Source organism: Arabidopsis thaliana, chromosome 5, assembly GCF_000001735.4.
Source record: "Arabidopsis thaliana chromosome 5, partial sequence".
NCBI lineage: Eukaryota > Viridiplantae > Streptophyta > Magnoliopsida > Brassicales > Brassicaceae > Arabidopsis > Arabidopsis thaliana.
In genome coordinates, this window is record NC_003076.8 from 15797812 (window position 1) to 15814501 (window position 16690).

A 16690-nucleotide genomic window follows, 5' to 3' on the forward strand; every position below is an offset into this window, starting at 1 on the left:
AGAACGAGTCTTACATAAATAGCAAATCGGCCGAGAGAGACGATTATTCGGAAGCAAATCAAATGACCCCTTGTCACCCAACACTAAAATGTCTCCTATTCTTGAGTGTATTAGATTCTTAATTACACATTTAGTATGAAGAGTGGAGCTACAATCGTTGCATTTGTAAAACCAATTATTTGCATATACTTCCTCTTCGCATATCCCGCAACAATATGTCACATTCAAATTTTTTTCACCATAGCATAATGAGAGAGGATGATCATCATATATATGTCTTACCAATGTGGGTAAAGTAGCGCATGTGAAACATAAATTGTAGCCACCACAATCACCCTTGCAACGTAGAAGAAACATAAGAGCCAAGTCACAACCTTCACACTTTGTTCCGGCTCTCTCGTCTATCAGAATTACAAATAACCAATGTGGACTTTCATGTTTAAATGCATCAGAAATTGAAGCACACCGCACATCAATTGTGATGTAAAGGTGAAAATACTTCTTAATATACGAGAAACCGGTGCAATAACGTCCACAAGCAAAACAAATAAACAAGTTTGCAAAGTCTATGCCAAACTGACCTTTGTCACATAAAGTAAGTATTGTGGGCTTATCTGGTGTCTTTTCTTGAGAGGGAGATTAGCGCATGCATCATGAAGAATAAAATCACATTGTGTACATTTGTAGCACAATTCAGCATAAAAAGGAAGGGTGCATGCATAGCAATGTTCTCTTGGTTCCTCGAGCCTTGATGATGATAATGAACTCTTGTGATTGTGTTCATGGCTAAAATGTTTTATTAGGTTTTGATCTATCACTATGAACGGTTTGCTTTCGTCTTTTTCATCTTCTTCGGGTACTCCTTCAAGTTCTCTCCTATCCCAAATGGTTAAACATGTTGTAGCACATTTTGAATGAAAGACATAAGAACAAACAAAGCAAGAATATGCTCCGTACTCTCCATTAACATGCTCATAACATACCCTACAAATCCACTTCCCAGGACCAAGAGAAGAAACATGAGAAATACGATGGTCGTGGCGGTTGATTTTTATAACACGTGGTAAGAAGATGCAAGCTCGGTGGATTATGAAACAACATTGAAGACAAAGACACGGGTATTCTGCACTACACAACCCACATGCATGACAAGTGAAGGTGATGCAGCGCATCTTAAACTCTCCTTTTACTTCTCTCTTTTGAATTGGGCTTTGTTTTAATTTCTTTTACTTGGGCTTTATGTTTCAGTTTTGTTTAGATAATCCTTAGTCGGTTAGGATTAGGGTCTTTGTTTCTTGTATAAATAGGACATCTCCTCCATCAAGGAGCGGGCGTTTTATTGAATAATAATCAGAAGCTTTAGCTTTCTTCATTCTCTTGACTATCGGCTATTCGTTTCGAATCAACGATCTTCAAGCTCAGTCTTTGTTCGGCTATTCCGAGGAATCAACGAACAAGTGACGCCCCCTTCTCTCGGCTATTCCACGGAATCAACGAGCTTAGGGTTCTCTATTGGTTACGCTGCGCCAGAAGGGGAGTTTCATCGGTACTTGAAGGAGTTTATGTTCATGGGCCTTAGTTTGTTCAAAGATCAGAGGTTTTCTCGCACAAGGGATACATATACGAAAAGAACATTTTGAACATTGATAAAGTATTTGAGGAATTCTATTGGTTTCGCAAAGACAACATAACACCTGGTCATGCACTTTGATGAGATTGAGAGGGTGTTTATGACGAGCAGGAATCTTGACGTTGACGCAGTCCTCATGGAAACAAAACTCGCAGAAATTACACTTGTAGCCTTGCTTGTTGTCATAGTGATCTCCGTAGCAAGCATCGCATTTTGATGAGATTCGTGTATATTTTAAAGGAGAATTATGAGCAGGGCATTGTCTTAGTTCCATTGTATCCATGGTTGCGATGTTGGAACTTTCTTCTAACCTTGTTCTCTTTTTTATGGAACAAAGTTTTGGCTTCTCTTCTCACTTTTGTCTTCTTTTTTTGAAGGATATTTGTATATATGTAAAAAATCAAAGAAATTTAGGAATTATTATTCTTTAGCAAAAAAAGATATATATGAATTATTCTCTTACATCGATGGATAATATATAATAGTACTTTAATTGGAAAATGAGATTACCTACTTGATACTTAAAAGTTAGGAATAGCTTTCAAGAACGAAAAAAGAATCTAGTCCTTTGCCTACTCAAATGACATCATAGTCACAAAGATTCTTATTTCAATTTTGTTTTTTGAACAAAGAGATTCTTATTTCAAATTATCGCAACTATTACCAAATAAGAGAAAAATCTTAAATCTAACAGTCACTTTTAGATAACTTAATTAGTTTCTCTCTAAATTTTAACGTATTTGATAGTAGAAGCAAATAGGTTTAATTCACTTGATAGTAAAATCACTTTCTGCTGAAAAAAAGAAGTCCAAGGAGAAAACTGTCTTTCTTCTCCATGAAGTTAAATATGGTAGTGGGTACTAACTATTCAATTTTTTTTAACCAAAGGAATCTCATACCAAAATTCAGACTAATTCCCGTGCCTATAAAATCCAAAATATATTGCCATTAAAGATTTATGGCTAAAATGCAAGGTTTACCACAACTTGGTTTTTCATAGTATTAGTAAATTTGATCACTAATTAGTATTTTTGTTGTGTGTGAATAATAAGTAAATTTTATTCGAAAAAAAAACTGTTTTACATCAAGTGCAGCTTTTGTGTTAAGTGGTTCTCGAAAGAAATATAATAGTCAAATTAAATAGAAGTGAAAGCAGCTTTTTCATCTTGATCCAAACCAAATTGCAATACCAGCATATCTTCTATCACCTTGTTAACATATGGAGGAGATTTTGTTTTGGATTTGCTTGTCATTGATTAGTATTTTCACTTGAGTAGTGAGAAGTTACAATCATTGATTATAGCTTCATTTGTATAAATCTAGTATCAAATTATGTTACCTGCTCATCACATGAGACATTCTCGAGGATGTATGAGTCTCTTCAAACCAAAAGCATCTCTACGCCAGGAAGATGATATTTATGTTTTTTAATATTTAAAATAATAATATTACAATGCGTATAATTGTAACCCGCATAACATCTTCAATTTTCGTTGCCTATTCTATATCATGTATGAAAAAAGAGAAAAAAAAATGTTAGATACTTTTCGGTGAGCGTTGTATTAGCAACTGATGTAGTTGATCGACTTACAAAAAATGATTAAAAATAAAGTCTATAGCCATTTATAAATTGGATTAGCCTTCTTGATAGACATATTTACTTCTTCTAGTTAATTAAAAAAAAAAGATGACTCTTTCCGAACTAGTCATTTACCTAAGTGCGCTTTGTTTTTTGGTTAAAATTAAACCACTAGACAACGTGAACAACGAGAACTTAGGCCCCCAAGCCTAAGCATAAGAGAACCACTAAATCACGAGTCTCTCAGCAATTCTTTTGTTTTTGTATGACTTTTTTTCTATTTAAAGTTATTTAATTATTCGGCAAAAAGCTAATATATTAATTTTCATTAAAAAAGAAAAATTATAAACTTAACTAAAAATAATAATTTTAAAAAACATTTATCAAGTGGTAGTGGTCGGATAGTAAGATGACATTTTAAGAGGTATCAGTACATTAGATACTACAATACAGTTTGTATTACACACGTTAGAAGCATATTGACTATAGTATAGTTTAGTTTTGAAATGCAAATGACGTCAAAATACATAAAATTTGGAGAATGTACCTCAAAAATAAAACAAAGCTAATTGAGTGTTTCAATCAAAACATTGATGTGTTTCGTACAATGTTCTTTATTCAGAGTAAGACGAATCGGTTGATAACTTGGTAAACTCGTTTATGAAGGACCTTCTCATATAAGTAAAATTCTTCGAAGGAGGCAAAGGCGGCACACAAGATCCCAAACCCTTCTTCAAGATCTCTGTAAGGTTTAGTCTTTGCAACGTAATCACAACTTTGGTTTCTTTCCAAACGAATGCGAGAAGATCATTAGTAATCACGAAAAGGGAACCGGGTTTAGAACCTGTATAGCGGAATGAATAACCCTCTGCGATACCTTCTCCCGAGTAAGAATTCTCAAAATGTGTTTCATTTGCATCCACTGGAAAGGGATCAAGAGAAGGTGTATCGATCTTTACAACAAACATTGCAGTTCCATTGGGATGACGCACATAGCGCTTTCCTTCGAGTATTTTTGTCCCAATGAGAACTCTCTCACTATGTTCTTCAGATTCTTCATAAGTGAGCATCAGTAAGTAAAGAGACTTTTCCGTCTTACCTTTAGGACATTTCCCAGCTGGGCAGCCAATCGTTCCTCCCCACAAACCAGCATACGCTTCTTGATCGACGGCTTTCTTAACTGGTAGTTTATAAAGTAAAAAGTGGTGAAAGTGCATGTATGGCCACCCTTTATAATAAGACATCTCACTGTAGGAAGCTGTGAGACCAAGACCGAATGTATCACCAGAGCTAAGAAAGCTTTGGCGATTCGAAACTCTAATTTCACTCTGCGAAGGTGTTGTGTTCTTTGAAGAACTAGACTCCCCTAAAACATTCGTGTTCTCCGTTGGTGTGACCTCTATCAGCTCCTCTTCATCAAAAAAATAGTCATCACCGAGATTTTCCAACATCTCGTTTATTTTTACTTGCATGGGATTGTAACACAACTGATCATCCTCCTCCAAATTCATGTTCTTCCAATTTCCACCAAACTTGTGCATTTTAAGGAGAATGGTTCTGCGTTCAACCAGCATTGCTTCATCATATTTCAATGTGGGAAATAACATTTCATTTAATGGTTCCACCACATGTAGACTTACATGGCTTGTCACAATATTGAGCAAATTTTTTCTATCACTAAAAGCGAGCATCCAAAATGGAATCTCTCCCTCCTCTCTTGAGGCTCCTCTCTCAATCTCATTGCACGAACTCTTCTCTTGCCTCGGCACAACATCGAGCTGAAGTACATTGCAACTCTTCTCAATGCCCATAACAAAACCAGGGTACAAGCAACTGCCTTCTTTGTCTCTTCCATGGAGGAAAAACCCGTTAGAGCCATCAAACCCGCAGATTATCTCAAACACCGGTGACCACTTAACTCGGTCCTCTTGAATCCACGAAGGAGCAACCTTTTGTGGAATTATCCGGCACCCAACAACAGACAAGAAACCAGGCATCACATAAACAACATTCCCAAGTTCAGGGTTTTGTTGCACCCAAATCCCAAGAAGCGGCTTCACCACCTCTACAAGAAACCTACAAAGGGCCTTGTAAGAAGAGATCCCGATTCGCCATTGGACTATTTCCAACAAAGGAAGAACCTTTACTTCTTCACATTGCACAAGCCACATCTTCTCGGTATCGACAAGGGCAGGCAGACTTTTGCCGCACAAGATTAGATTGCAAATATCGCTTGGAGAAAGAAAACGAGAAATAACAGCAAACACATCTTCTGGAAGCGTAAGAAGCAAGCAAGCTCCAAACGATTCCTTGTTCATCATGTACTAAAAGTCCAATTCGCAACAAAACCACCCAAGGTAATTAAACACACAAATGATAAAATATAATTATGAAAGTACTCAAAATCCAAATTTAAGAGTAAAATAGCAACGGCCTTACCAAATTCAGACTTTGAAATCAAGAAACGCAGCCTTTGGGATTCTGGTTTAGGTTTGAATCAGAAAGCAAAAGAAACGAACTTTTCAATAACCCATCAATATGGAAAAAAGGTTATAGAGTTTTCTTGAAGATCTTCAAGCAGAGTACGATGGGTTTCAGATTATCGCAAGGAAAAAGTTGAAATCTTCAACATAACAAGAAAGGCAAAAGGCGACAAACTGTTTGATAATTGTTTAACAACTTAATTAAATGTAGTTTCCCAAGTGGTTTTAAATGTAAAACTACGATATATACGTGCACATGGAATTTCTCAAGTGAATTCAAAATTATGATAGTGGAAGATTTATGTAGACGTTTAATAATTGTCTAAATAATTGAATAGTATGTTGAACGGGTTTTAATTATCAATGGTCATGGTTTTGACAGGTCTAAGTTTTATTAGTTTTTGACAGAAGTTTTAAAGCTATTATTTCTTTACCTTGAGACCTAGTCTCGACTCGACCATTTTCCAATAATTTTTCAATCATCGTTTCCTGTAAAGATTACGGCTCTCTCACGTTTCATGTAAAGATTTAGTTTCATGTAAACCTTTTATTTCTTTCATGCTCTAATTTAAAGATTTCGTTTCATGTAAACCTTTTATTTCGTTCCATGTTTCAACTATAAAGTTTATTTTTTATGGCGAGCAATGATTTTCTGGAAAGTTCTATAACTAATGGCTTTACCCACACAATAAAGATCGGGGATCGATCATCGATGAGAACACGGTAAATGGCTTTCTAGCATAAAACCAACAGTCACTTTTGGATAACCAAATTAGTTTCTTTCTATATTTTAACGTATTTGATAGTAGAAGCATATAGGTTTAATTCACTTCATAGTAGAATCACTTGCGTGCGAAAAAGTGATGCTGAAAAAAAGAAGCCCGAAGAGAAAACTGTTTTACTTCTCCATGAAGTTAAATATGGTAGTGGGTACTACTAACTACTCAATCTTTTTTTTTAACCGAGGGAATCTCATACCAAAATTCAGACTAATTGTCGTGCCCATAGAATCCAACATTTATTGCCATTAAAGACGTTTATGGGTGGCTAAAATGCAAGGTGCATTAGTTTTTCTAAAAGACACCTGAAAAGATTAAATGCATGGTCTACCACAACATGGTTTTTTCATAGTATTGGTAATTTTAATCACTGATTAGTATTTTTTTTTTAACAATATGTAAAATTTATTCGAAAGAAAAGAAACTGTTTACTGCAGCGTTTGTGTTAAGTGGTTCTCTCAAGATATACAATAGTCAAATTAAACAGAGTTGAAAGCAGTTTTTTCATCTTGATCCAAACCAAATTACCATACAACCAGCATATCTTCTATCACCTTGTTCGCAAATGGAGGAGATTCTGTTTTGGATTTGCTTGTCACTGATTAGTATTTTCACTTGAGTAGTGAGAAGTTACAATCATTGATCATAGCTTGATTTGTATAAATCTAGTATCAAATTATGTTGCATGAGACATTCTCGAGGGTAGACATGATGTATGAGTCTCATCGTTTCTCTTCAAACCAAAAGCACATTCGCGCCAGAAAGATGATATGTATGTTTTTTAATATTTAAAATAAGAATATCACAATGTGTACAATTGTAACATGCATAACATCTTCGGTTTTTGTTGCCTATTCCATATCATGTATGAAAAAAGAGAAAAAAAATGAGCGTTGTATTTGAAACTGATGTGGTTGATCGAGTTACAAAAAATGTTTAAGAATAAACTTTGTACATCTTTGTACATATTTACTTCTCCTTTTTTTAATTCATTCGTTGCAGATAAAAAAGAAAAGAAAAAAAAGTGACTCTTTCCGATCTAGTCGTTTACCTAAGTGCGTTGTGTTTTTTGGTTAAACTTGAACCACTAGACAAGATAAATAATTTCAAATATTTTTTCTACTAAAATAATATGAACCTAGGCCCCCAAGCATAAGCATAAGAGAACCACTAACAATTCTTTTGTTTATGTATGACTTTTTCTATTTAAATTTATTAAATTATTTGGCAAAAAGCTAATATATTAAATATGATTAAAGAAAGAAAATTATAAAACTAAAATAAAAAAATGTATTTTTAAAAACATTTCTCAAGTGGTAGTGGTCGGATAGTAAGATGACTTTTCAAGAGGTATCAGGACGTTAGATACTACAATACGTAGTTTAGTTTGTATTACACACGTTAGAAGCATATAAACTATAGTATAGTATAATTTTAAAAAGCAAATGACGTCACAATACATTTAATTTGGAGAATGTAATTGAGTGTTTCAATCAAAACATTGATGTGTTTCGTACAATGTTCTTTAGTCGGAGTAACACAAATCAGTTGATGAGCTGGTAAACTCGTTCATGGAGGACGTTCTCATATAAGTAAAATTCTTCATAGGATGCGAAGGCGGCACACAAGATCCCAAACCCTTCTTCAAGATCTCTGTAAGGTTTAGTCTATGCAACGTAATCATAGTTTTGGTGTCTTTCCAAACGAATGCAAGAAAATCATTAGTGATCACGAAAAGGGAACCGGGTTTAGAACCGAGATAGCGGAATCCATAACCATCTGTGACACCTTTTCCCGAGTAAGAATTCTCAAAATGTATTTCATCTGCATCCACTGGAAAGGGCTCAAGAGAAGGTGTATCGATTTTTACAACAAACATTGTAGTTCCATTGGGACGGCTCACAAGGCGATTTCCTTCCAGTATTTTTGTCCCAATGAGAACTCTCTCACTATATTCTTTTTCATAAGTGAGCATCAGTAAGTAAAGAGACTTTTCCGTCTTACCTTTAGGACATTTTCCAGCTGGCCAGCCAAACGTTCCTCCCCACAAACCAGCATACGTTTCGTGATCGACGGCTTTCTTAACTGGTAGTTTATAGAGTAAAAAGTGGTGTACGTACATGTCTGGCCACCCTTTATAATAAGACATCTCAGTGTAGGAAGCTTTGAGTCCAAGACCGAATGTATCACCAGAGCTAAGAAAGCTTTTGCGATTCGAATGTCTAATTTCACTCTGCGAAGGTGTTGTGTTCTTTGAAGAACTAGACTTCCGTAAAACATATGTGCTCTCTGTTGGTGTGACCTCTATCAGATCCTCATGCAATTCAAAAAAAAAGTCATCATCGAGATTTTCCAACATCTCGTTTATTTTTACCTGCATGGGATTGTAACTCAACTGACCATCCTCCTCCAAATTCATGTTCTTCCAATTTCCACCAAACTTGTGCATTTTAAGGAGAATGGTTCTGCGTTCATTCAGCTTTACTTCATCATCTTTCAATGTGGGAAATAACATTTCATTTAATGGTTCCACCACATGTAGACCTACATGGTTTGTGACAATATTGAGCAAGTGTTTTCTATCGCTAAAAGCGAGCATCCAAAATGGAATCTCTCCCTCCTTTCTTGAGGCTCCTCTCTCAATCTCATTGCACGAACTCTTCTCTTGCCTCGGCACAACTTCGAGCTGAAGTACATCGCAATTCTTCTCAATGCCCATAACAAAACCAGGGTACAAGCAACTGCCTTCTTTGTCTCTTCCATGGAGGAAAAACCCGTTAGAGCCATCAAACCCGCAGATTATCTCAAACACCGGTGACCACTTAACTCGGTCCTCTTGAATCCACGAAGGAGCAACCTTTTGTGGAATTATCCGGCACCCAACAACAGACAAGAAACCAGGCATCACATAAACAACATTCCCAAGTTCAGGGTTTTGTTGCACCCAAATCCCAAGAAGCGGCTTCACCACCTCTACAAGAAACCTACAAAGGGCCTTGTAAGAAGAGATCCCGATTCGCCATTGGACTATTTCCAACAAAGGAAGAACCTTTACTTCTTCACATTGCACAAGCCATGTCTTCTCGGAATCGACAAGGGCACGAAGACTTTTGCCGCACAAGATTAGGTTGCAAATATCGCTTGGAGAAAGAAAACGAGAGATAACAACAAAGATATCTTCTGGAAGCATAAGAAGCAAGCAAGCACCAAATAATTCCGTGTTCATCATATACTACAGAGTCCAATTCGCTGCAAAAGCACCAAATCTAAACCAACACACACAAAAAAAAAAAAGATTTACGAACGAAACGTATTCAATGCTAACAACTGAGGGAGTTGATGATACTTAGAAATGAAATTTAAGAGTTACTAGTGACAGCCTTACCAAATTCTGACTTTGAAAACAAGAAATGCAGCCTTTGGATTCAGAAAGCAAAAGAAACGAACTTTACAATGGTTTTTAGATTACACAAAGGAAAAAGGTTGAAATGTTCAACATAAGAAGAAAGACAAAAAGGAGACGATGTGAGGAATTCTTCCGTAAGTGAATTTAAAAATTATGATTGTGGGATTATTTTGAATAAAAAGTTTTTGGAGGCCATTTAAACCTTATAATAAGAACACATGGCGTCGAACTATGAAAGAAAAAAAATTCATAGAAATTGATATTCATCTCAAGTGGTTTCAAAATTATGATCGTGGAAGATCTTTTATAGAGCTGGATAATTGTTTAAAATTGAAGAGGATGTTAAATAGGTTTTGGCAAAGTCCAAACTTATGGTCATGGTTTTGACAAGTCCAAAGTTTAATAATTTTATAAGAAATATTTACATATGGGGTAAAATTGACTTTCTGAACCATGTTTTGACAAAGTCATTTGGGCTTCTCATCAATTAGCTATTAAGGCTTTTTTGGACCGATTTGTCTTCTGAATTGAACAGTTCTCGTTCGATACGGTTCTAAATTTTTGTGTCATTATGTTATTAAAAAAAATGGAAACAAAACCAAAAAAACGAGAGTAAAGAGAAATGAATTATGATACTTTACTCAAACGAGTAGCAACGGAATTATGATTATATGTACCATTGTTTCGGTAGTATATACGTGTAATATATACGAATTCTTACATTACAAACATTGGTTAATTTGACTGTCATTTGATCACATATGTTAGAGGAATTCGAAGTATGGATTGTTACACCATTTCCGGTTCTTTTAAGAATATGTGCAATGTTTGGTATCTATAATGGTGCATACGGCTAGTTAGCCAAATTCTATATATTTAGTACGATTTATATGATATTTCTGTTTAAATGTTATTCTTTTTATATAATTGTTATTTATTTTTAATGAATATTATGTTACACAATATTATTGGTGGAGACTAGATAGTATTCTAATCTAGACCCTTAAACTATATAATAATATTGAGATACACGTACACGTACATGAGCGCTCCAAACAGTTATATTCTAAAAATACATAAATCACATAAGTTTTTTCCTATATGTGTACACAATAATATTTACTGGAACTTACATGGTACAACATTAAAGTAGTTGTAAGAAATCTCTAACAATTATTTACGAAGAGATTAGATTTAAATATTTTGTTAGTATATCTCAATACGTATCATGCATATATAATATTTAAATGAAAATATATGACTATCTAAATATTTTCGCTTTCTATATGACACCATTCATAGTCTCTACAATGTTGTTAGACATGACTAAAACCATGTGGGAGGTAAAGTTTACTTTTCTAAGTTTAATTCTGGAGGTAAAATCATGTGGGAATCATGTGGGAGCACCCTTGAGAGAAGATCTTCTAAAGTCTAATCTCTTCTCGATTTCTTTAAGCTTTATATTCAAATCATGTTTTGTGTTTTCATGATCATGTCTCAGTAGTTTGCTTGTTAGGTTTATAAATTCTCAAAAGGGATTAAATTGTTAGATCGATAAACTGTTAGGAAAAACCAATAGAATTCTTCACCTAGATTTGATTTTATCACTAGTTCTCGATTGATCACCTAGAATGTAACTCATATAATAAAAGGTTAAACACAAAAGTACGCTTATTACCGGAACTATTTTAGATGGGCAAAAGTAGCTAAATAAATACGAGAGTTGGCTTAGATACTTTGTGAGCATATCAAACCCATTCGTTAATGCGTGTTTAGTTTTACGGATTTACAGACAAGTTAGAATTCCTACTACTATGCACAAATAATCAATACATATGAGAGTTGGTTGATTATAGTTTTGTGATTTGAGTTCTAGAACGGTTCGATAATAATTTTTAATTAATTGCTAGATCTACAATTCTGATATTTCCTGAGAAATTCTTAAGCCTAACTATTCCTCCACCAGATTTACATCTTAAATTTTGATTTTTTTGCTATTTTTAATTGTCAGTTATTTATGTTTAGTTTAATTCAAAACTATTAGTCTATTGTGTAAACTAGAGAGTTTTGTGGAATTCGACTCTAACGTACTACAATGATCTCTTATTTGATAGAGTGGTCTTTTGGCAATTTGACCTATATTAGAGATCCATGCAAGCATGTTATGTCCTCCTAGAGAAGAATAGCAAGATTAAAAAAAAAATGTAATGAATTGTGCATAAGATACAACCAAACTCATATACTATGGAAATTAATTAAATACAAGAGGCTCAAGAGATAATATTGTTTCATGAAGAAAATTCATATAATATAAATATAAAAAATACAGTCATAGATCACTAAGAGCATCTATGTTGGTTTGCTCATAGAAAACTAAGAGAAAAATAAGAGACTCACCATTAAGAAAATAGAAACTAATAAAAAGAGAGTAGAGAGACTGGTAAGAAACTCTGAAATGTGCTATTTATTAAAAAGAAATACACAATTTATAAAATTTATTCTTATGCTGGCTTAATTAGGAGGTCATAAGCTGGAACAGAATTGCATAAAAAATATGGTTTTTAGGTAAAATATATCAAATTATGAACGCCATTTGTTTAGAGGTTGTGGAGGACGTTCATCCATTTTAAAATATATTGCATCCATTCTAGCACTTAATTCATATCGTTTACCACATAGAGGATGCTTTAAATCTGGACGGTACGCTTCAACCTCAGTAAAAAACTTCATGTTAATCCCTTGCCTGAAAAGACAGTTCCAACGTGATCGCTCGGTTCCGTCATCCTTGAATTTAATGATTCTTGTACCTTTAAAGTTTAAATATTGGACTCCTACATTAGTGTTTCCAGAACGGCAATGATATTGAAGAATTCTACTTGGACCAAGTGTGTTCTTAATTACAATCTCAATTTCCTTGCAAGCTTCATTTCCTACAAAATAAATGGCAGTAACTAATATGAAAAATATTAGACGACTCATTTGTTCAAACTTGAAATATTTGTTGTGGTAACAAGGACATCATCATGTAGTATTTATAGTTTCTTGGTGTGAAAGATGTTTTTTCTTTACTTAGTAAATAGTATTGTTTTTAAAAGTGTAAGCTAAATTTAGAGGCAAACATGAATGAACAAATTAAAAATTTGGTCAAAAGAGATTTTAGTGTCGAAATTTATGGTTTACCAATAAGATTAAACCAAATGAAAGCAACAAACTTATTACAATTGACATCGAAACTTATCAACAGTTTCGATAAGTTTATTGGAAACAGTTTCGAAAGCAACAAACTTATTACAATTGACATTGAAACTTATCAACAGTTTTTTGTCCCCAAAAATAAAATAAAAAACCATATCAACAGTTTATTGGAAAATTGTGGAATTATATCTTAAATGTGTTGTAAATTAAAAATAATTCATTTGAAAAGAAGATTATGTGAAAGGTATGAAAGAAAAATTAGCTTCATAACCAATAAGCAAATATCCAAATTTTAAAGAATAAAGTAAGCACGCGATGAAATATTTTGATTTGAATTAAGCAAAGATGCAAATTAAGTTTTTGTGTGAAACTTAGAGACTAACTGAAAATAAAATAAAATAAACAGTTATCTATCAATAGGTAAAAGACATTGAGCAAAGAGAATCACATGGGCTCATGAAAACTAGAAAGAGAATTAACTGGGATTGTATTTATAACTGTTCCTGAACACAAAACACGAATATAAGTTATCCTGTTTTCTTAGAAAATAACTATCCATGTAATGAAATTCTTAGAAATTAAACTGCTCTTTGTCAATAGAATTTCAAGCAAGTTTTAACGTCGAGTTTGATTTGTTCATCAAATGCTATAACTTCAACTTTTGTTGGTTAAGAACATTTTGTTCATCTATGTTCTTTCAAAATTGGTTTCGGTGTCGACCGACACCAACCCTAGTGTCGCTCGAGAACCAATGGGTATCCAAAAATACTCAAAATTAAAATATATCCTAAAATATATGAGTTATATATACTTGTAATAACCCAAATACCCAAATTATAATTATAGGTCCATTTTTTTGCTTGTACCTCATATACTTTTGGATAGTTTTGATAAATTTCGATATATTCAAAGGATAGAAAAATATTTTTTTGGGTATTTTTGGATAGACTTAGTTATCTTAAAATATCCGAACGGGACCTAACCCGAATTCAAAAGAAACCGACCACAAACCGAACATAATATTTTACTATGGTTTATAAATAATATATGTAAAAAGGTAGATTATTAATTAAACAACAAATTAATGCTTAATTTAGATTTATAATTTGATTATTATAAATTTTTATATTTATAAATATATTTATTTAAAGGGAGATTTGTAAAACTACCCTTTTTTTACTACCCTTTTGAAACAATACCCTTTTATGTTGTCTATTTTTAAAAATATCCTTTCTTTTGAACAAAATGACCAAATTACCCTCATCTAATAGAAACATGTAATTAGAAACTGAACTTTTTCCGCCAATTTTTTGGCGCCAAAATTTTTTTTCCCGCCAAAAAAAATTCCGCCAAATTTTTTTTTCGTAACAATTTTTTTCTCAGCCAAAAAAATTAATTTTTAAAATCCTTGTAAATATTTATTTGCGGCAAATAGATTTACAAGGGATTTTAAAAGGGTTTTAAAAGATTTACAAGAGATTTTAAAAAGGTTTAAAAAGATTTATAAAAGCTTTTAAAAGAGTTAACTTAAAATCTATTTTGGCGGGAAATATTTTTTTGAAATTTTTTGCCGGGAAATTTTTGGCGGGAAATTTATTTTGGAATATTTTATGCAAAAAAATATTAATATTTCATTTTGTTAACTTAAAACAATTTCCAAATAAGGGTAAAATGGTCATTAAAAATTTAAAGAGCGTAAAAATAAAAATGGATAAAACAAAAGGGTAGAGTTGAAAAGGGGCATCATGAAAAGGGCATTAGAAAGAATTTTTCTTATTGGTTAAAACATATACTCTAAACCGTTTATTATACTTTTTATCATTCAAACATTTGTACTGTACCACTTATTTTTCATTGACTACACATATTTCTCATACTGCGTTTTTTCTTAACAAATCGCACTATACTACTAAATCCATTTGATCTGCATTGCCAAATCCATTCCTCCCATTGGAAGTCTATATTTACAATAAAGATACACGATAAATGAGACCACCATTAATGGTTCTACATCCATACGTGCTCACTAATCACTTTGTGTGTGCTCTATTTCCTGAATTTGTTACGTGTGATTAGACTACCGGAAGGAACAGAAGATTGCATTAGTCGAAAGAATTTTGCTCTTCTTATTTTATCGCTTAGTAGCATGTTTCACTTTGTGGATATCAAACTTCTGACTTTTATTGAAGCTAGCTACCACTACTTTCAATAAACTGGTTAATCTCAATTAAACAATTATTGGTGACGGTTGCAGTTTCTTGGAAGCTGCCACTCTCAATAAACTAATAGAAATTGTTGTCTTGACTTTTAATTTTTTGATACAGTACCATTAAAACTTAAGAAACTTAAAAAAGACTCACATATACCAAGAATCCGAATCCAACCCGAACCCAAAAATATTTTGGGTATTTTTGGTTATTTTTTCATTTTTACTAAAATAACCGAACCGACCCGAACCCGAACCGAAACCGAACCGAATTTTTAGAATACCCGAATGGTTCTCAACCTCCTACCCGAATAGACCCGATACCCGAAAAAAAAGAACCGAACCCGAATGGGTACCCGAATGCCCACGCCTAACTCAAACTAACAAAAGCACCAATCGCTCATTTCCAAAACCCATTAAAACAAGTGTAGTATCACAAGTCAATGAAATGTCTAAGTTGAATAAGCAAAGAGACCAAAACTCATTTATAACTCAGTTAGTCTAAACTTGAAACCAGTAATTGTTACCTTAATATCACAAAACCTGTTTCTAGTCCAGTATTTGAAGCTTGCAACTTCTCAGAAAGCAACCATGTCAATCCCTGCAACAAAAGAAAGATGGAACCGATTCAAGTCTTAGTGTTTTGCAAAGGGTTTCATTTCTTAAACCCAATAAATAAACACTTCTTTCGTCAAGAACAAGCTAACCAAACTATAAATCAGAAAGTACAAAAACCTTCTAGCAACAATTCAAAATTCAAAGACCTCAATTCAAAATTCGAAGAGAAGAGCACAAAGTAAACCAAATTCTTAGAACCACTTCAATTTTAGCTAAGCTAACGGAAACCCAGAAACATAAGGATCGAAATACAAGAGAAGAGTCCAGAGAAGATAACAGAAACCCAGAAACATAAGGATCGAAATAGAAGAGAAAGTCCAGAGAAGAAAACAAACCTAAAGACGTCGATAAACAGTGAAGCTTGATGAACAGAGGAGCTTGACGAACAGAGGAAGCTAGATGAACAGAGGAAGGTGTTGAACAGAGGAAGCTCGTCGGGCAAATCGCCGAGAGATCGGAGAAGGAGAACAAAGTCGAGAGAAGAAGCTGCGTCAAACGCAAGTGTTTTAGGGTTATGTTTTTTTGTGATTTTCAAAAATATTCAGGACATTCTGATCATTTTCTATGTCGATCGCAATTTAACGCTGAATTAAAATAGCGTCAACACCCTAAGTATATTTCTTTTTTTTCTGACCAACAAAGTCTTCTGATCTATTTTACTGATTTCAACATCAAAAAATTATTTGAAAACACTCCGCCCCCACCCACCCAATTCTACCTTTACCGGAGTATTTTTAACGTACGGTTGAAAAAGAAAAGAAACAAAAAAACCCGGCCCATCTGTATACACTCAA

General features: G+C 33.6%; 3 protein-coding genes, 1 non-coding gene and 1 pseudogene across 5 annotated transcripts; all 5 read right to left on the minus strand.

Moving 5' to 3' along the window:
• Window positions 1-1327: 1327 nt before the first annotated feature.
• Window positions 1328-1974, minus strand: AT5G39473 (annotated as a pseudogene). The gene has a single exon.
• Window positions 1975-3823: 1849 nt separating this feature from the next.
• On the minus strand, window positions 3824-5530 carry AT5G39480 (F-box family protein; the record flags this gene model as incomplete). Its single annotated transcript, NM_123310.1, has 1 exon — window positions 3824-5530. The coding sequence occupies one exon, from the start codon at window positions 5528-5530 to the stop codon at window positions 3824-3826; it is 1707 nt and encodes a 568-aa protein (NP_198764.1).
• Window positions 5531-7996: 2466 nt separating this feature from the next.
• On the minus strand, window positions 7997-9697 carry AT5G39490 (F-box family protein; the record flags this gene model as incomplete). Its single annotated transcript, NM_123311.1, has 1 exon — window positions 7997-9697. One exon carries the CDS (start codon window positions 9695-9697, stop codon window positions 7997-7999), a length of 1701 nt encoding a protein of 566 aa, NP_198765.1.
• A 2446-nt stretch (window positions 9698-12143) lies between these two features.
• On the minus strand, window positions 12144-12882 carry AT5G39493 (Plant self-incompatibility protein S1 family). The gene has a single exon (NM_001125865.3). The coding sequence runs from the start codon at window positions 12854-12856 to the stop codon at window positions 12458-12460; it is 399 nt and encodes a 132-aa protein (NP_001119337.2). The 5' UTR covers window positions 12857-12882; the 3' UTR covers window positions 12144-12457.
• Window positions 12883-15609: 2727 nt separating this feature from the next.
• On the minus strand, window positions 15610-16451 carry AT5G00570. The gene is made up of 2 exons (NR_144184.1): window positions 16232-16451; window positions 15610-15879 (listed from the first exon to the last, which is right to left on the minus strand). It is a non-coding gene; the product is annotated as an uncharacterized misc_RNA (transcript).
• Window positions 16452-16690: the final 239 nt, after the last annotated feature.

What these genes read in the sequence shown, in the direction of transcription:
- AT5G39493 (NM_001125865.3), bottom strand. Translation starts at nt 12,856, where the DNA reads ATGAGTCGTCTAATATTTTTCATATTAGTTACTGCCATTTATTTTGTA.